The sequence below is a fragment of the Penicillium psychrofluorescens genome, assembly GCF_964197705.1.
Source record: "Penicillium psychrofluorescens genome assembly, chromosome: 5".
NCBI lineage: Eukaryota > Fungi > Ascomycota > Eurotiomycetes > Eurotiales > Aspergillaceae > Penicillium > Penicillium psychrofluorescens.
The window spans coordinates 1-19,903 of record NC_133443.1 but is presented as its reverse complement, the minus strand read 5'-3'; the positions used below and the strand labels follow the sequence as shown (position 1 = coordinate 19,903).

Genomic DNA, 19,903 nt, shown 5'->3' with positions numbered 1-19,903 from the left:
AGGTACCTAATACTGGGGCTAAAAACCCGAATAGTCGGTGGAATTCTATTCCCCAAGCAAATGCTCAGGGACAACCTCGGGTAAGCAATGCGTAGGTGGTGGCAAACCTCTCCGACCCGCAAATGATTTGCTATTAGGCGGTTCGGTATAGTGGGGTCAAACTTAATTGTAATATTAATACGTACCTAGGGTATCTATCCTGACGTGCAGAAAACGGGATCTCGATTATTCAACTAATCATATCGCTAACGAGCGCACTAAGCAACTAGGTTGATTTAACTAACTTTGATCGCTTCCGCAGAGTCGGATGGCGCGATAGTACAATAAAGGGATAAAAGAGGAAAGGCTTATTGTTTTCAGCCAGCATGCATGCAGTGCAAAGATTTGTCTTACTCGCGAAAGTCAATAATAACGCCAATCTTCAGATTTTAAAAAGAACAAAGAAAACATGCCTTTACGCGTTATCGTGGTAGGAGCCGGTATTGCAGGACTCTGCGCTGCCGTGGCGCTGCGACAGCATGGGCACTCAGTGACGGTGAAGAGACCAAACCTTCCTATTGAAAAACAGAGATAGAGATAGAAGGCTAACGGAAGCAAGCAAATCAATTTTGCGTTGTTTACAGATATTTGAAAAGTCCAAGTTCGCCACGGAGGTCGGTGCTGCTATTGCGCTCTCACCCAACGGCGTGCTCGTTCTGCAAGGCCTGGGCTTTTCTTTCCAAAATGCCCGCGCCCAGTCCCAGGATGTATGGGAATCGCTTGATGGCCGGACTCTGGAACGTCTCGCGTACACCGAAGTGACCGATGCGCAGGAGAGATTCGGCGCTCCGTTTCTGGCCATTCATCGCGTGGATCTTCATACCGAATTGCTTCGGCTTGCTCTGGACGATGACCAAGAGCGCGGCTCCTGCTCACCACCGGCAGCGCTTCATCTCAACTGTCGCATTGTTGCAGTACAGCCAGAGCAGGGAACGGTTCAGTTGGAGGACGGTTCGCTGCACCATGCCGATTTGGTCGTCGCTGCCGATGGCCTACGCTCTGTAATCCGACCAGCGGTGGTGAGTCGCGAGAAAGAAGGAGAAGCAATGCCCATTCCGTCTGGCATGAGTGCGTTCCGGTTCCTCGTTCCGACCGCCAGCCTAAAGCACGATGCCGTGTATGAGAGAGCGAAGAAATGGAAGTACGCCCGAGGAGTCACGGTCATGGCCGATACTCAAGATCCTGACTTTAAAGACCGCCATATTGTCTGGTATGCGTGCCAGGAGTAAGCCGACCAACCGCCTTTCCCACACTTGTTTTCATCTTTTATATTGACATTGTTATTTCTCCCGCATTAAAGGGATCAGGTGCAAAACTTTGTTGGTATCCAACCTACAAGAGACCTTCAAGATGACGACCAGGGTAAGAAAAAAAAATGAAATGAATAATACGAATCTAACCAGTTTAAACCCATGTAGATGAAGGAGACATAAAGTCTCAAATGCTGCAAGAATTCGGCCATTTCCACCCAGATATAAAAAAGCTACTTAGGTGAGAAAACAAGTAACCGAAAAACAGAGGATAGATGACACAGCAACTAAATTTTGATACCAGCTTCGCGGAGAATGTGAAGCTCTGGCCGTTATTCGTCCATAGGCCATTGAAGAGTTGGACATACGGCCGGTTCATCCTAATTGGAGATGCAGCGCATCCTGTAAGTTTTTATCCTCAATTAACTTGAAACATTTTCTTTCTCCTTCTAAGACTTCTTTTTTGCAATGCAGATGTTGCCCTTCGGCGGTCAAGGATCCAACCAAGCGATGGAAGACGGAGGGGCTTTGGGAACCCTCTTGGCCGGAGTCCACCATGCCACCGATGTTCCCGAAAGGTTGACCATCTTTGAGGACATTCGCCGGCTTCGTGCATCACGAGTCCAGATCTTGTCCCGAGTACGCATTGGGACCGAAGATCGCGTCAGACAGGAGCTGGAGGCGTACTGCAAACCCGGAGACATTGGTGAGCCCACTCGGTTGTTTTCTCTTTCTCCCCTGAATCAAGTTCTTTGTTCTTTGATCAACAGTTTGGTCATTTCTCAAACTGATTTGATAACGATAGTGCCGACTACTTTCGCTGCTAGACAAGCTCATGATTCCGGGTTCAATGTTCTGGCCGCATGCCGAGACGCCCTCTATCAGAGGGGTTTATCAAATTTGGACGTCTAGGGACAATCGATGACGATACGGAATTGACTGAATTGAAAGTACTTGCGAGGGGTACATGCATGGGTTCATTGGTTGATAATGCTGCAGATACAGAGCAGCTAGATCTAATAGGGTGTTCAATAGATGCAGTTAGCGCTCTGCAGGGGTATGAATCCTGTTGCAATCCTTCAGAGCGTACTCCGTACGGGCGTCAATGAACTCGAATATTGGCTTCGTCATCTCGGGGTTCGTGCCAAAAATGGAAGAGGAGATACGACTAGCGCCAGCCCTTGAACATCCTTGAAATGACACTTGTAACAGTATGCCGAGGACAGGTGGGGACGCGATACAACGGCTGTCAATCTACTTCGGGAGTTTTGGCCCCATGCTTGCAACGATCGGCTGGAACAGCAACACACGGGCCGTGATTGATTTAGTAATATAGTACAAAGTATTTACGACCTGGTAATAATAATTCGTCATAGGGCTTAAGGGGAATTGGGGGGGGGGTTTAGAAAAAGTAGTAATTTCTCTTGGTACAAAATTATATATCTTTGAACTTCAGAAGTAAATTATTTTGTTTCTTACTTTTACCTTACTTCCACTGATCGTATCGCTCTAATATTGTAAACATAATATAAATACTTTATGATGTATACTGTTCCCAAATAAAAACCTAATAATGTATAATAGGATGGTTACTATATTATAACCAATACCGCGCTGTAAATAACACTTGTTTACTAAAGTTAATTACCCATCCTAATTAGGAAAATTAATATATATGCGGGTCGTGAAGATCGCTTGGCGGGTGAACCTCCAAGGATTTTATGACCCGAAGGGTCGGGTCGCGGGCCATGAGTATGGACCCATGGTCCGGTTCATCGCGAGGTCTAACCAGGCCTTGAAGAATTCCCGGAGGTCGGGAACCGCAGGATTGGGGCTGCTCTCCGCACGATCCAATAGAGAGGGACGGTTTGTATGCGTTATTGATCCCACATGAATCATTGACTCTGATCAATTTGGTGGTGTTCGTTCGGCCAGCGCAGGTAAGTTCAATGAGTTCATGCGTGGAGATTTGTCCGTAAGCCGAGGCATTACATGAGCAGCTCGTATATCAGAATCAATGTATATCGATCTACTTGAGTTTTTCATCTTCTTTCCATGAAGTCAGAGATAATGAATCAGAGTCGCTTTTCTCCCTCAGTCGTCGTTTTCGGTCCACAGGGCTATTCTCTGCCGGCAGATGAGCTCGACTATCTCCACAGTTGGCTTCAGGACCATGCTGACGAGATCCAGTGGGTAAGGGACATCGAACAAATGCCGAAGATATGGGAGCGATATGTACAGCACACGCCAGAGCTGGCGTCGCTCGATGGACACTTTCAGATCCAGTGTTTCGTCGAGTGGGTGAACGGGCGTCGTGCCAGCCCCCAACCGGCCACTGATGACGATGGTGGTAAATGTATGAGTGGTGTCATTGCAGTTCCGCTCTTGGTAATTTTGCAGCTTTCTCAGTACTATCGTTTCTTGCATTTAAGTGAATTGTCGCATGAACAATTCTTTCGCAGTTTATGTGATGAAGATGACTCGTGGGGAAGCGTGCAGGGCTACTGCACCGGATTCCTGGTGGCCGCAGCCATCGCATCTTCGAGGACAGAAGACGAACTGAACAGAAATGCGACCGCTGCAATCAATCTGAGCATTGGAGTAGGAGCATATAGTGATATGATGAACCTGAAGCATGACTGCAGCAATCAAGCCAACCTTCTCACGGTCCTCCTTGCTCGTAGTGGGCAGGAAAAGGAGCTCTTGAGCGGGTTTCAACAAGTATGGAAAAATACCGTTTTCTTTCTCTCCCCTCCCCATCTCTTGTCTCCTTCGTGTTAAGTGTTAGATGAGCTAAACGAGGACCAATCTAGATTTATGCTTCGGTCAAATCCGACGCGCTGAGGGTCTCATTCATGGGTCCTGCTGCGGACATCCAGAAGCTACACCAAGTGGCCAAAGACCGTGGACTATCGGCGGCAGTGCTCGATGTCCGGGGACGTTGGCATTGTCCCGGTAATGAACAAGTCACGGAAGACTTCTATGCCCTGTGCCAGGAGCACCAGGATATGCAATTGAGTGGATCCACCAACGCGCTGCGGACCCGACTCCGGTCGAACGCGGATGGTACGCTTCTTGCGGAGAGTACGTCTCTCACCAAGGAGGCCATTTTTTCGATCATGGTGAGGCAATGCAACTGGGGAATGGTCATGGACGGGACCATTCAAGATTTGAAACGGCGTTCCCGGGGGGTCCGTCAGCACAGTATCGCCGTCTTCGGCACTGGTGACTGTGTATCTCGAGACTCGATTCAAGGGACCGAGTTGCAGCTAACGAAACAAGAGATTAGCAAACTGTTGTTAAGGTCTGCAGAGACAGTAGCATCGCACAAGAGTCTGGATTATGTTCCCCCGCCTGTCATTTGTGCGATAGGTCTCGCATGTCGGTTTCCTGGAGCGGAACATGTTGGAGAGTTTTGGGAGGTGATTTCTGAGGGGAAAAGTCAATGCCGCACGGTTCCCACAGACCGGATCGATTTCTCCAAGTCCAGTCGGCTCCCGAGTGGTATTGCTTCTTCTCGTGATGATATTCAGTCGCGGTTCTTTGGCAATTTTCTATCGCAGATCGATGAATTTGATCACCAATTCTTCAAAGTGGCCCCGAAGGAAGCCATCGCCATGGATCCTCAACAGCGACTCTTGTTGGAAACTGCCTATCAGGCCGTCCAGTCCGCTGGATTGGGAAACCCTAAAGATATCGATGGCAAAAATGTCGGTGTTTTCATTGGTATGATTGAATCCTCTGCCGTTCGTCACTCTTACTCTTCGTTCTAATAAAAAAAATAAAAAAAAATAGGAATTGGCAACAACGACTATATGGAGCACAATTGCTCCAACACTGCCACCGCATTTTCATTAACGGGGACGCTACGCGCCTTTTTGTGCGGAAAGATCAGCCATTGTTTCGGTTGGGCCGGACCGTCCGAAACCATAGACACGGCATGCTCGTCTTCTGGCGTGGCTATTAACCGAGCCTGTAGAGCCCTGGCTTCGGGAGAGTGTGATTATGCTCTGGTCGGTGGCGTCAATACCATTAGCAGCCCGAACACCTATATCGATCTTTCCGTGGCGGGATTCCTCAGTCCCACGGGGCCGTGCAAACCCTTCTCCGTGGATGTGGACGGCTATTGCCGAGGCGAAGGAGTCGGTTTAATCCTGCTCCAGCGCCTGGATGATGCCGTCCGGGATGGCAACGACGTTCACGTCGTTCTCCCCGGTTATGGTGTGAATCAAAGTGGAAGAGAGGGGGCCATCACCGCTCCCAATGCCAAGTCCCAAGAAGCCCTCTTTCGCACGGTGTTGGATGGTTCCCATGTGGATATCAATCGGATTCAATACGTGGAAGCCCATGGCACTGGAACCCAGCTAGGCGACAGAGTCGAATGCCAGAGCATTAAGCAAGTCTTTTATGACCGAGATTCCAACCAACCCCTCTATTTGGGCTCGGTCAAAGCCAACATTGGCCACACGGAGCCTGCGTCGGGCGCGGCGAGTCTCATCAAAGCCATCCTCATGATCCAAAATGGAGAGATCCCACCTCACATCAACTTCTCTGTGCTTAATGACAAACTCGGCCTGGATACGGCTCAATTCGACGTCACGACGTCCACGAAACCACTCTCGCCGGGTGCCTCGATTCTCGTAAATAATTACGGTGCCGCGGGGAGCAATGCCGCGTTCATTGTGTCCAGTCCTGAGAACTATCTAAGTGACAAGACGCCACTACGGAAACTCCCCATGTACCGCGCCTTCTATCCGGTGATCCTAAGCTCTCACAGTCACAGAGCTCTCCAAGCTCAGATGACTTCTCTGCGCCGATATCTCTCGGCGGGAAGCCCGACGATCACCCTGCAGAGAGTCGCCTACACCCTGGCCAAGAGGCTGGTGCGTCAACGATACTCCTGGACCACTTCCGTAGACAGCATCGCCAAGCTGTGCAGCGATCTGTCAAATGCTGCTGCTGCTTCTTCTGAGATCACCGACACATCGGAGGTCCCACTTCAAAAAATAGTTCTCGTCTTCGGAGGACAAAACTCCAAATTTGTTGGGCTGGTGCGCGAAATTTATGATCATCTGCCTGCGCTTCGCCGCCACCTTGACGCGTGTGATAAGCTGGTTTCAGAACTCCTCGGGCAAAGCATTTTTCCCGCGATCTTTCAGACGACGCCAATCGAGCAGATTGCTCTTCTGCAGTGTGCTTTGTTCTCCATGCAGTATGCCTCAGCCCGCATGTGGATCGACACTGGTGCTCGCGTGGATCGTCTGGTCGGGCACAGCTTTGGAGAAATCACGGCCTTCTGTGTCTCCGGTGCCCTCTCGTCGCGAGATGCATTGAGGTTCATCATCGGCCGTGCGGCATTGCTCGAACGCATCCCAGGCGATCATCGGGGTGCCATGCTGTCCATCCAGGGTACCATGGTAGACTACGAAGCATGTCAAGGGAAACTCCCGGAATCCTTGAGCGACCAAGTCGGAATCGGATGCTATAATGCTCCCAACCAATTTGTTCTTTCTGGGAGTCTTGAAGCAATCAAGGCCTTTGAGGCAGAACAATCGACTAGTCACATGAAGTGCAAACGACTAAATGTCACCCATGGATTTCATTCTCATGTTCTGGATCCCCTGCAGCCCGAATTGATCAAATTGGCCGAGTCTCTTTCGTTGCGACCAGCTCAGATCCCCCTAGAGCTGTGCACAGCTGAAGGATTGGAGAGACCGTCTCTCACCGATCTCGCCAACAACACCCGGAATCCGGTCTATTTCATCAATGCCATCGGCCGGATTGAGGCTCGGCTGGGCCCGTCGTGTACATGGATGGAGATGGGCCTGTATTCGGGGATGTCTTCACTGGTGCAAAAGTCATGCCAACAGCTACAACTCGATCAGCATCGTTTTGTCCCTGGAATGGACAAGAAATATGCGTTCTCTCCGACTCTCGCCGATCAAGTCTTGCAACTGTGGAGAAGCGGACACCATCTATCCTGGTGGTCACGCGGAGAAGGAGGAGAAGAGTTGAAAGACCTTCCTTTACCACCTTATGCGTTCGACCATACGAGCCATTGGCTGCCCTTGAACCTGGAGTCTCGGTCTTCAAGATCACGGATGGACAACCCCGATCGGCGAAAGCCCGGCCTTGTAAAGATCATTCAGGACGGAGATGAGAGGTCATCCAGCGATACATTCAAATTCATGGTGGATTGCTCCTCGCCCATATACCAGTCCATGCTTCAGGGCCATGTGGTGGTCCAGCAACCCCTGACCCCAGCGTCGATGTACCTCGAATGCATTGCGAGTGGATTGAATATGATCCAACAACAACAAGAAACGCGGCCACAGCCCTTCGCCCTTGAGTTCCGCGATGTGGAGATCACCGCGTCTCTGGGCAGCAGAGGAATCGAACAGGTCACTTTCACCCTGGATCGAACATCCAACCAATCGTGGGATATCTCCTTCCAAAGTTTATCCGACAATGCGACCGCCTGGACCAACCATATGCGGGGTTCTGTCAAGCTGGTCGAGGGAAGAGCGGGAGGAGGAGAATTAAGCCCCGAATTTGACGCCTATGCCCGATTGTGTAAGCCGCGCATGGAAAAAATGCGGCATGGTAGTGGTACTGGTACCGAAGTGCTGCGCCAAACCAAGGCCTACCAGCTGTTTTCTCGCGTGGTTAAGTACTCGAAACAACTCCAGGGCATCTCCGCGATCTATACTTCGGATCAAGAAGCATCTGCTGATATTACCCTGGGGATGAGCCGCGAATCGACCGTCATCCATCCGGCCGCAGTCGACAATTTCCTGCAGGTTGCCGGTCTCCTGATCAATACGCACCCCAGCTGCGACGACAAATTTGTGTATCTAGCCACGCAACTGTCCAAAGTGGGCCTCATTGGTCAGAATGGGGTAAGCAACAACGACTCTACGTCGTGGAAAGTCTATGCGACCATCTCAACCATGACTGCCCACCGCGCTGCGTGCGATGTGTTTGTTTTCGACGCCCATTCCGGAATGCTCATGGCGTATATCCTCAATGCACAATTTACGAAACTGGCCCTCACAACTCTTAGCCGTCTTCTTTCGGGGAGCGCATCTTCCCAACACAAGTCCCATAATGAGAGTTACATGAGCGTTCCCCATCCCCGTCAGACGGCGGGGAACTCGGGGTCAGCGTCAGAATCCGAGGTGGAAAGCGTGTTTAGTGACATGAACGCGTCATCCAGCGCCACAGAGACGCCATTCAGCAGGGTCCCCATCGAGGATCTGGTCAAAATCTTCGAGACATATGCGGCCGGAGAGCTGCCGTCCCGGGTCGCCCGTGATACAGCTATCGACAGCTTCGGCGTGGACTCGCTGTCGGCCATCGAGCTGTGTCGGGATATTGCGGATTCGACGCATGTCGAGCTCGAAATGACCGAGCTCTCTCAACATGAAACCCTGGGCTCTCTGCTGGACAGTATCAATTCCAGGCTTCAACCCCAGACATTGCCTAAACCACGGAAACAAGGACATCAAGCCTGCAGCAAAGAACCCCCACTGGATCTAGACATTGCCTACAGCCCTAAGCCCGTGCCCAGCAATAGGATTCGCATTGATGATCAAAATGATACAGCCGCAGCTGGGGTGATAACCCTCAATCCCATCGCCGTGACGAACAGCTATAAGGATCGCTTTTCTCATCATGCTCGCCTCCATCAGTTCGAGAGATATGGTGAACAGGTTCAATCCCTCCAAACGGACGCCACAGTCGCCTTGATCCTGGAAATGCTCGCCAGTTTGGGAATCGATTTGAATCAGTTGGCGGTCTCTCAACCGATCCCGGAGCTGGACAACAACATCATCTTACCCCGGCACGCTCAACTGATGCAACGACTGTGGACAATTCTCGAGGAGTATGGAATCATCATCCGGGATGATGATAGATCATCGTCTCTCTTCTACCGATCGTCAAAGCCCATTCAGTTGGAGTCTGCGAAATCACTGCTCGACCGACTGATTGCCGACTTCCCTCAACACGCGGAGGAGCATCAATTACTCTCCATCACGGGCCTGAAGCTAGCGGAGTGTTTGAGCGGAACAGCCGATCCCATCAAGCTCCTTTTTCACGACCCAGTGGCCGTGGATTTGATGGGTGCCGTGTATCGAAATGCGCCGATGTTCGCAACCATGACCTCGATGTTGCTAGATGTGATTGATCAGCTTTTTGCTTCGGCTTCTAGTGGGTCAGATTCCGATTCCGATCCCATCCGTATCCTGGAGATCGGAGCTGGTCTGGGTGGAACGACTGCTGGCGTCCTGGAACGACTTCAGACGTCCAGGCGGAAGGTCCAGTACACCTTCACTGATATCTCACCGACCTTCGTTGCCAAGGCGAGAAAACGCTTCAGCCATTATGACTTCCTCAGTTTCCGTGTCCTTGACATCGAGAAGGAGATTACGGATACTTCTCTGCTGGGTCATTTTGATTTCATCCTGGCCACGAACGTCATCCATGCCACCAAAGATCTATCCGCCGCTATGGCTCATATTCGGTCCCTACTGGTTGAGAACGGATCTGCCATTCTCTCCGAAATCATTCATGGTCCGGATTGGCTCGATCTGGTGTGGGGTCTGCTGGAAGGATGGTGGCGGTTCGAGGACGGTCGTTCCTACGCCCTGCAGTCCGTGGACGACTGGGCCCGGGTGTTCCGAGACGCGGGATTTGGGGCCTTCACCAGCTCAGGTGGTCATGGCAAGGAGTCCCAAATGCAACAATTGCTGGTGGGATCTGTCCAACCGAGCGCAGGCACGATCCAAACTGCGGCGTTGTCGGAGTCTGCGTCTGTGTCGTGCAGTATCTCCACGGTCGATATCGAAACCGTTTCGTACAAGCACGTAGACGGTCTCGATCTGATGGTCGATATTTATTGGCCGAAACAGAACACTTCAGAAAGTACTAAATCGATTGGTGAGTGTCACGCTCATTACAAATACCATTTTTGCGATTCTATGCTTCATGAACTAATTCCTTCATTTACCTCTGTACTAGCCTTAATGATCCATGGTGGTGGCCATATGATGCTCTCCAAGAAAGCCATCCGTCCAAACCAATGCAAATACCTCCTGGAACAAGGCTTTGTTCCCATGGCCATCAATTATCGACTTTGCCCGGAGACCACCCTCGGGGAGACGATGCAGGACGTGCTGGAAAGCCTCCGGTGGGCTCGATCGACTCTGCCCAATCTGGCTCATCGACGTGGTCTTCAAGTCGACGCATCTAACATCGTCGCCGTTGGCTGGTCTTCCGGGGGCCATCTGGCAATGTCTCTGGGGTGGACGGCAATCCAGGCCCAAGTGGCTCCGCCGTCCGCGGTGTTGGCATTCTATCCTCCAACCGACTACGAGTCCGGCCATTGGTGGAACTCGATTGATGACTCAACGAGAAATCTCGAGCCGACGATGAGTATGGACGAGATTATCGGGCAACTACGAAAGCCGCGAAAGCCGCTGCAGGAGTATCACGTTGCCGCTCGGGACATGAAGCATGCCGAAGAGGGCTGGGTGTCGCTGGGTGATCCGCGGTCGGAGCTAGTTCTACACTCAGTGCGCGATGGATTGACCATTCCGCTCCTTCTCCGCGGTCTCGATGGAGATCCGAACAGCAACGCGCTATCGTCTATGCCATCCAAAGACGAGCTGGCGGCGATTTCTCCTCTCCATCATGTGCGAGCCGGCACCTACCAGATCCCGACCTACCTCATCCACGGCACTGGCGACAAGCTCGTCCCGGTCGAAATGTCCGTGGCGCTGCATGAGATGTCGAAGCAGCAAGGCATCGACACGGGGCTGACGCTGGTGCCAGAGACGTCGCATACGTTTGATATGTTCTTGAGGCCAGGCGATCGGCGTTGGAACGAGTATATCCAACCGGGAATGGATTTCCTGGTGCGGAGTGTCGAGAAGCGTAGTAATAATAGGTCCTGATCTTTTGGTTAGGCACATCCAGATTGAGATTGAACGTAATGGTTTAGTTCGTCCAATAGATTAATCGATTGGAATCCCGGCTTTGTGTCCGATGAAAAAGTAGCCTGCGAAGAATAGGCATCCCAACATATCCTAAGATATATCTGTTTTCCTAGCGATATACTGAGATCATCAATCGGGAACCCGTAGGGAAGTTGATGCAGTCAGTCATCGACTGGAATAGGGGCTCCAAACGGTGAAAACAGTTGACTAGCCCCACGTTTTCTGACAAAGGTGCCTGTTGAGAAGCATGACTTGGTTTCCATCTTTGTGTTTATTTAGTACACTTTAGGTTCTTCATCTAGAACGTGATTTATTCAATACAGAAGGAAAAGAACAGAAAAAAGAATGAAAAAAAAGATAATAATAATGAAGAAGCACGGTAATTCTCAGTCTCATCTCTCATCTCAGTAATCTTCTCGAAAACAAAGCAACTCGTCTCTCAATGTCAATTTGGCACCACAGCTGCTAAAACGCCACCAATTGCTTCTCCACCAGCCCAGTATATTAACCATACTCCATTTAACGGGAGCTGGTAACGGTGGGAAGGTTTCCCACTTCCCGCCCTCGAACTTGGTGTCGAGATTATACCATAGAATGGGGAGGACGTCCGTGGTAGAATATCGTTGGAGCGCATACTGTGTAGTATGATCGCCCAGCGTCTTCATATCGATTTTATACTTTTGCAGCGCAAGCAGCTTCAACGGTTCACTGGCCAGATGGCTATGGAATGCGTCCGCAAAAGAATCAAAGATTTTGACCAACTCCGCGCCTTTGTATTTCGATGGCGTGGCGATACAAGTCTCGGCGTATGTGTTCATTTCTTCGAGACCGTCGTGAAAAGCAGCTTTTGTACCCCATGTGTTTGTTTAGTTGAGTGATCGAGAAAGGCTGGTGTGACAATTTGCGAACGTACCATGCTCTTTGGTATCCTCGTCCATGATCCCTTTGATCCCTGTATCCTCTTCGATTTTGGGGAACAACACCATCTCTTCGCTGTCATGATGGCCAACCACAAACAAGTACCATGCGTGACAGTACCGCAGGAAGTCCGGGATATCTGCGGGCTTCAGTTTCGGCGCTTGGAGGTACATGCTGTTGTAACCGCGAATAATGATATTGTGCACGAGCGCCATGTGGGAAGCAAACTCGACAAATGGGTCATCACCCTCCTATTGCAACCGTTCGCAATCACGGGTGAGCACAGCACAGCCATCAACATCATTGGACGCCTTGCTTACTTTGCCCGTCCCACCAGGTGTGGGGAGCAGACTCATTGGACCACTGGTCTTCGATGTCATGTTGGATGCTCTGTTCGTAGGGAGAGCCAATACGGAGCCAATAAGGAGACCTGCGAAAATGATGACAAGAATCGTGATGATGATGGGGATCCGTATGAAGTGGTTAGTTAAATAAATAAGCACAGGAAAATGAGGCGACGGTGGCACCACTCAGGCAACCAACGGCTGAGCTCCATGCGAGCTGCAGGGGGGTCGCCAGCAATTCAGCTGGCAAGAAACCCCTGTATCGACCGGTTGTTTCTTTGTCTAGTTGCCGATTGTGACGTCCAGCTGCTTATGCCCCCACCACCACTAGCTCACGCCCCTCGTTCCGCGCTTATCCATACCCTTATCAGGGGTTTGGTTGTATTGTCATCGATCCTTCCGTACGGGAATACACAGTACCACGTTTTTCAACCCTGTAATTTTAGCCTCATGGAGTTGTCGCAAAAGGTGCTCGTGGTGACGAAGGATCAGCCACACATTGTTCCATATACCACTGCACCCATTCGCCCCTGCTATACCCACCGATCGCCTAGACCGCGTCGCACCGTGCCTGGTGCTAGCGAGAGCGTTGCAGATACATTATCGGGTGGATGGCGCAGAGAGTACCCCTCATTACATTGCGGCCGAGCACGTGGTTAGTGGCGTTTAGCAGTGCGCGTTGGCTTAAGGAATGCTATCATTCCTTGCTCTGATTGGGTTATGTTCTGATCTGCACTTACTCCATAAAAACAGTATTGCTGAATAGTAAAAGTAGAGTTTCCGCCCCTAACGCTAGTCTCTGACAAAAGGTAAAAGAGTGCACGGACGGTCTCTCTAAACTTTGAAATCGATAAGCGTGGAGGATGCGCTAGTCGTGGGATGCAATTAACTATTGAATTCGTGATGGAACTAGATCAAGAACAAGGAGGAAAAGGGTCCAATCATCAAGAGATACTCTGCACACCGACTGTTTGGAACTAACTAACTGACTGACTGACTGATAGGCATTCTATGGGAGTTCACACTCAATCAAGGCTTCCGTTCCCTTCTCCGCCCGGAAAATTGCCGAGATCTTCAGGCCCGCGGATTCAACCAGCTGGTGCCACTGGGGCACCGTGCGCTCTTGCGCTGCGTGCACCATCATCATGATCACATCCATGGCCGTATCCTGCCAGTCCGCATTGACATCGGGAATCAAGACATCATGGATCAGAATCTTGCTGTAGCCGGGCTTCAACGCCTTGGCCAGATTCACAAGAATCTCTCTCGATTTCTCTTCCGGCCAGTTATGGATAATGGAATGCAGGTAGTAGGCCCGGGCTCCTACAAGCATAGGTTAGAACAATCGGTAGGGTATCGAACGGGGTTTCAAAGAGATGGTTACCTTTCACCGGCTGCTCAGTGAAAAAGTCATGGGCAAGCGGCTCAATCTTCGGATCGAGGGACGTTCGAGCCTTTTCGATGACTTCGCTTCGATCTTGCAGCACAAACTTCGCATCCACGGTCGGATATTTACGAACGAATTCCACCAGATCATGGCCCGTACTGCCCCCGATATCCACGATCAGAGGCGCATCAGGATTCCGACCGGCAATCAATCGTTCTTCGACGGGATAGAAACCGGGATCCATCCAACTGGCTCGTCCCTTGCGGTAGACGGACATGTTGTTCATGAACCGCTGCGTGTACCCCGGATTGGCTGCCAGATAATCGAAGAAACGCAGATCGGTATTGTATCCGAGCTGCGTGCCACAATTCAGGTTATTATCCGGGGCCCGACGGCCATTCTTTTGGACCCAGTCTGGGAGTTTCAACACCGACAGATTGACACATTCGGCCCTATTTTGAGTCAGCAATCTCTCTCTCTCTCTCTCTCTATTTTGTATCTTTTTGGGAGTCGACTGACAAGGACGGAAATCCATCAGCATATTTCTGAATAGTCATGACCTTGGCAAAGCTCGTCGCTTGATACGTGTCGGGTCCGGTCTCGGTAATCACACCCATCGCACCAAGGTGTTTCAAGATCCGGCCTGTTGAAGTCTTAGATATATATATCAATTGGACAGATGGAGAAGACGGTGGAGTACTGACTGAGAAAATTCAGTTCCGCACCCGTCGCGGTGGCCAGTGTCTTGACGGTCTTGGGCTCACCACCCTCGCACAGGGCCTTGAACAGCCCAATGTTGATACCGGTCTCAATGGCGGCATAAACGGTGGTCTAGAATGGCAAATCGTCAATCATCAACCTTAAGAGAGAGCGAGGAGAGGGTGTTCTACTTGAGACCAGAGGTATCGACACATCGCCTCTCGAGGAGTTTCGAGGGCGTGAATCAACGAGCGAGCAGACTCGATCAGCTGACGACGATTTGGTCCGTCATCTTCCGCTAATGTTTTACCTTGGGAAGCTATCTTGTTCAAGATCGCAGGAACATCATTGATCGCACTCGGCTTGGTGGCGATGCTCTCGTCCACAGAGACCGTTCCGTTTTGGGCAGCTTCATTTTGACTCGCCATTTTTAGTCTTTTCTTATTCTAAAATATAAGATTAAAAAATCTCCAATGCGGGGGTGTATTCAAGGAGAAATAATTCACATGAGAGTGAAAGGAAAGTAAAAGGAGCACGAGCACCAGGGGGGCGATTTCTCCAAGACCGTATATATACATCCTAAGTGGATCGATACAATCGCATTTGCCACGATGGGAAGGGGCGCGGTTGACAATCAATTTCCGAAAATTGAGTGAAATGAACTGAGATCAACAACCCCCCCTCACTAGAATCCCAAGGAGCTCCAGCGTGCTACATCGGCCAGCGCTAAGTGGCATCGGCAACTTTGACTTCTCCTTCTGGGTCTGCAGGATTCTTAGTACATCTTCTGCTCCGCCAAGATGGTATCGACGTCATGGAGACCGTTCATGGGGGCCGAAAGTCCATCAGCCAATCTTCCTGTGAGCAAGAAATCCTTCCACCCGGCAATCTTGCAACATTATAATGGGGGCCAGTGAGGATCATATGGTTGTGTGGGGGGCCTTGACAGATAATCCTTCCCAAGTTCCAAGTTCCAAACTCCGTCTTTGATCGATAATTCTGGAGGCAGGGTACCTAGATTTAACAACCCGGGCCTTCCTATCACCCAATTCCATTCCGCCACAGTTTTCTCATCCCTACCTATCTTCCCTTGGTTGAGCCATGGAGGGAACCACAGGCCCTACGCTGACCCACGGCGCCGCCCCGACATACTCGGCGGTATGGGTAGTCATGGCCATCTCGAGCGTCATCTTTAACTTGCGTATTTTTTCAAGGACGGTCTTAACGTCTGACATTGGATGGGAAGATTTAGTGATGGCCATCGGATGGGTATGCACATTATTTCTTTGTCTGTCGCTCGAAGATGGGAAACATTGCCGACATCTTGGAAAAAGTCTCGATTTCAAACTAACTTCTCTGGCTTTAGGTGGTGACTCTGGCTGCTACGATTGTGTACACTTGTTCAGTCCATGCCAGTGTCGTAGCCTCCGAAAGTGTAGAAGCCTTGGCCGAGCATCTGCCCGTTGCGCTCAAGTTGGATCTCATCGCCAGCGCCCTTGCGATCATCGCCCTCATGATCCCAAAGATTTCCATTGCCCTCCTGCTCAATCGCATCCTCAACCCCAACCGACCGATGAAGATCTTCATTCTGTCGACGTCCATTGTGGCCTTGGTGATGGGGGTCATCGCCGTGATCATCGAGTTTGTGCAGTGTGACCCCGTCCCCGGCCAATGGGACCCCGAACGATACCATCCTACTTGTTGGAGTGCGAACATCCAGATGGATTATTCCTACGTCGTTGGTTGTAAGTCGTCCCCTAAGTCTCCTCGCTGCTTGCTTTTGTCTCTAAAAAAGCGACACGAAATTAACTTGATACCAGCATGGTCGGCCGCGCTGGACTTTCTCTATGCGGCCTATCCCGCCTCGGTCATCTTGAAACTGAATTTGCCCACATCGCGGAAGATTGAAATTACCATCTTGATGGGGCTGGGCATCGTGTCCGGATCGGTGGCCATCTACAAGACCAGTCTCTTTCACCTCTTCATGCTCCGCAAAAACATCCCGCAAGAAGCGCTCTATGTGATGAGCCAGCTGAGCATGTGGACGATTATCGAAACCAACATCACTATCATTGCCGCCTGCATCCCGCTGACCTCACCGGTCTGGCGAATTGTCAAGCGGCATGCAGCTATCTACCTGAACAAGATGGGGTTCGAGATTCGCTCCACCACCACCGGCAGCGGCTCGCGTCGTGCTGGTCAAGGTTACCGCGAGTTTTCTAGGGGAACCGATAAGAAAATGACATCTTGCAGCGCCAATGGAATGCACAGCCAAGATCATAGCCAATTAAGCGAAGACCGCAGTCGCATCTACATACAACATGATTTCGAGGTTGATCAAACCGGTGCAGTCCATGATTCGGACACCATTCCGCTTTCCCATTTACGAGACTTGCCTTGACCTTTTGAATTCTCAAATATACACCCCGTTCGTCTTTCTATGTCGTTATGTCTTTTTTGTCCTGTTGATTTTCTTGATGGCGCTGCAGTACCATTACATATGTAATAACCTAACTACTTCAATCATATATTATCCTCATACTTTAATGACGCTCCCAAGGAAAGTATAAAAGCAAAACTCGATAGGAAATTCCAAAATGGAACCCCCGCAGACCGCCGTTTTGGCTCCTTCATGCAAAACACATCAGCATCTTTGAAGCAAAGGAAGTAGTTGTATATTATGATGATAAGATTAGCTGATTCTAAATATTTTAACAAAATCTTATCAACTTATATGGCTGTTGAGTTATGACTTGTCGAAGTTGGCGTGCATCTTGAATCAATATATAAACTGACCGTTTTCTACAGAAGCCTAGTTATATCGCCCTTCGACCCTTTCGAAGCTTTCTAATAGCCTATAGACTTAAGATGCTTAGCTATCGTTAATGTGCTATAGCGCTGCCTCTTACTCTTATCCTTAGATACCAAACTAGATAGATGCTTAAGAACCGCACTATAGCGCTTACACATAACCTTTAAAGCGCCATCTATAATATTGTTAGGAGTAGTTCTCTATTAGGGAATAAGCCAAATTGTATTAATTAATAGAGTATCCTATATATAAGAAGGATTCGTTAAAGAGAAAAGGAATAAACAAGGGGGAAAACATAGTAGAACGGAAAGGCGGTTAACGTATAAAGCTTTATAAAGCTTTAGCTAAGTATAACTATAATAGGACTTCGTACGAAGGTCCTATAATATTAGCCCCCTCTAAAGGTAAGTATAAGTAGTAATAATATTATTAACGATATAAGCTAACGATATAAGTATTAGAGGGTATAAAAGGCCTAAGCCTCTAATTTTTAACTCTCCTTCTTTAACTACCTAACTTCTTAAGTAGTCCCCTTCCTTATTAGAAGGCCTATCTAATAGGGGGTAGTAGGATAAGGCTAGGTCTAGTAGATTAGGGTTTCCTTAAGTATGGGAGCGCTGACCCACGCCCTAGTAGACTTTCTACCTACGTCCTAGTAGGCATTTTGTTATCCTACCATACTTAAATTTAGTAAAGAAATAATATATTAATACTTCTATTTTATTCTGAAATTTTAGATAATAATTCTACTATTAAAAGGTAGTTATAGGGATTTAAAATCAGCTTAATTTTTTAATAGGGTACGACTAATAGGTTATATAATACTTTACTAACTATTAATCATATATATCCTAGTTATAGGTTTAAGCTAAAAACTTAGGGGTAGCGTTTAGGGGCTTTTAGGAATAAACTATAGGATTTATAACGCTATCTAGTTCGTTTTTAATATATATTATTTAGAGTATTCGCTAGAATATCCTTCTACTAGTATATATATATATATATATATATATCTATATTAGATCTATAATACTATAGTAGAGTCTATTAATACCTATAGGCTTTTCTAGGCTAACTATTAGTTTAGAGTCGCTATTTACTAGCGCTATAAGTATACTATATAGCGTATAGAGATTATTCGCTATTTAACTAACCTAAAGGGTATATATATGATTCCCTATTATACTATATAATAGGTATATTCATAGATTATAGAGATATAGCTAGAAATTAGCGATAAGCCTATAGATCTACCCTAGTCTATTTAGGGGCTAATTATAAGCCTTATAGTCTATAATAATAGGATCTTATATACATTTTATAGATATATATACTATACGATAGAGAGTATCTATAAGTATTAGCGTACTAAGTATAGGTTTTTGCTATATAACTATAGCTAAAAGCCCTAGCCTACTAAAGTAATAATTAGTTAAGAAGCGTGAGATTAGGCGATATAATAAGTAATATACTAATAGCTTTTTTACTATAGGCTTAGATCCTATTATATCTACGTCTATAAGCTAGGCCCTAATTATAAGCTAACGTAGCTACTACTATAGGCTAAACTAGTTAATAAGCTCCTATAGTAGCTTAAATAGATATATATAGAGTCATAGGCGAGTAATAAGTATACTATCTAGGTAGGCTCTATCGATAAGACGAACCCCTAGCTCTAATAGACCTAGTAGGCTATATATTTATAAGGTATATTATACGCCTTTACTTAGAACTAGGGTTCTAGCTAACGCTTAGAACCCTAGTTCTAAATACCTTAATTAATAAGTAGATAGACTAACTATAGGTAGGTCTTTTAATATATAATCTTTATTAATCTATTAAGTTACTAAATAAAGATATATAGGGCTAGGAAGGGGCGATATATACTATATAGGAAGCTATAGATAGAGTAGTACGAATTAGCTAGCGGATTACTAAGTAGATAGGTTATCTAATCTAGATTAAGGATATATATATAGAGAGAGACTAGAGCCTATACTAGCCCTTATAGGCATATATAGACAAAGAGTAGATTAAGTACTATATTAAGCTATAGTAGTAGGTCCTTATATTTTTTAGTTATACCTAGGTTAACTATAAGTAGTAGAGCCCCCTATATCGATTTATACACTAGTAGTAATAGGCCTAATAGGTATTATAGTGATATACATAGGATATATAAGGGAGCCCTAATCCTATAGAGGTTAAGACTAAGGCCTAGCCTACGAATAGTAGATACTAGATAAGTCTAATCTAGGTCGCCTATATAGATTTCTATATTAAACTCTTAAATTAGTATATTAGGGCTAAGGAGTATAAGTATATACTAGTCTACGCCTTAGCTATACTTAGTTAAGGCTATAATCGATGTTAGGGTGTTAGGTGTTAGGTGTTAGGTGTTAGGGTGTTAGGGTGTTAGGGTGTTAGGGTGTTAGGGTGTTAGGGTGTTAGGTGTG

The 19,903-nt window shown here is 48.1% G+C and overlaps 5 protein-coding genes across 5 annotated transcripts; 3 read left to right on the top strand and 2 right to left on the bottom strand.

Moving 5' to 3' along the window:
* Positions 1-448: 448 nt before the first annotated feature.
* On the top strand, positions 449-1,268 carry PFLUO_LOCUS7283 (uncharacterized protein; the record flags this gene model as incomplete). Its single annotated transcript, XM_073784910.1, has 2 exons — positions 449-535; positions 624-1,268. 2 exons carry the CDS (start codon positions 449-451, stop codon positions 1,266-1,268), a joined length of 732 nt encoding a protein of 243 aa, XP_073641318.1.
* Positions 1,269-3,344: 2,076 nt separating this feature from the next.
* Positions 3,345-11,245, top strand: PFLUO_LOCUS7282 (Type I Iterative PKS; the record flags this gene model as incomplete). The annotated part of the gene is made up of 4 exons (XM_073784909.1): positions 3,345-4,010; positions 4,103-5,015; positions 5,085-10,229; positions 10,311-11,245. 4 exons carry the CDS (start codon positions 3,345-3,347, stop codon positions 11,243-11,245), a joined length of 7,659 nt encoding a protein of 2,552 aa, XP_073641317.1.
* A 487-nt stretch (positions 11,246-11,732) lies between these two features.
* On the bottom strand, positions 11,733-12,420 carry PFLUO_LOCUS7281 (uncharacterized protein; the record flags this gene model as incomplete). The annotated part of the gene is made up of 3 exons (XM_073784908.1): positions 11,733-11,749; positions 11,802-12,131; positions 12,201-12,420. The coding sequence occupies 3 exons, from the start codon at positions 12,418-12,420 to the stop codon at positions 11,733-11,735; spliced, it is 567 nt and encodes a 188-aa protein (XP_073641316.1).
* A 1,138-nt stretch (positions 12,421-13,558) lies between these two features.
* PFLUO_LOCUS7280 (uncharacterized protein) lies at positions 13,559-15,063 on the bottom strand (the record flags this gene model as incomplete). The annotated part of the gene is made up of 5 exons (XM_073784907.1): positions 13,559-13,872; positions 13,934-14,388; positions 14,456-14,579; positions 14,641-14,767; positions 14,827-15,063. The coding sequence occupies 5 exons, from the start codon at positions 15,061-15,063 to the stop codon at positions 13,559-13,561; spliced, it is 1,257 nt and encodes a 418-aa protein (XP_073641315.1).
* A 673-nt stretch (positions 15,064-15,736) lies between these two features.
* On the top strand, positions 15,737-17,036 carry PFLUO_LOCUS7279 (uncharacterized protein; the record flags this gene model as incomplete). Its single annotated transcript, XM_073784906.1, has 3 exons — positions 15,737-15,793; positions 16,002-16,380; positions 16,456-17,036. The coding sequence occupies 3 exons, from the start codon at positions 15,737-15,739 to the stop codon at positions 17,034-17,036; spliced, it is 1,017 nt and encodes a 338-aa protein (XP_073641314.1).
* Positions 17,037-19,903: the final 2,867 nt, after the last annotated feature.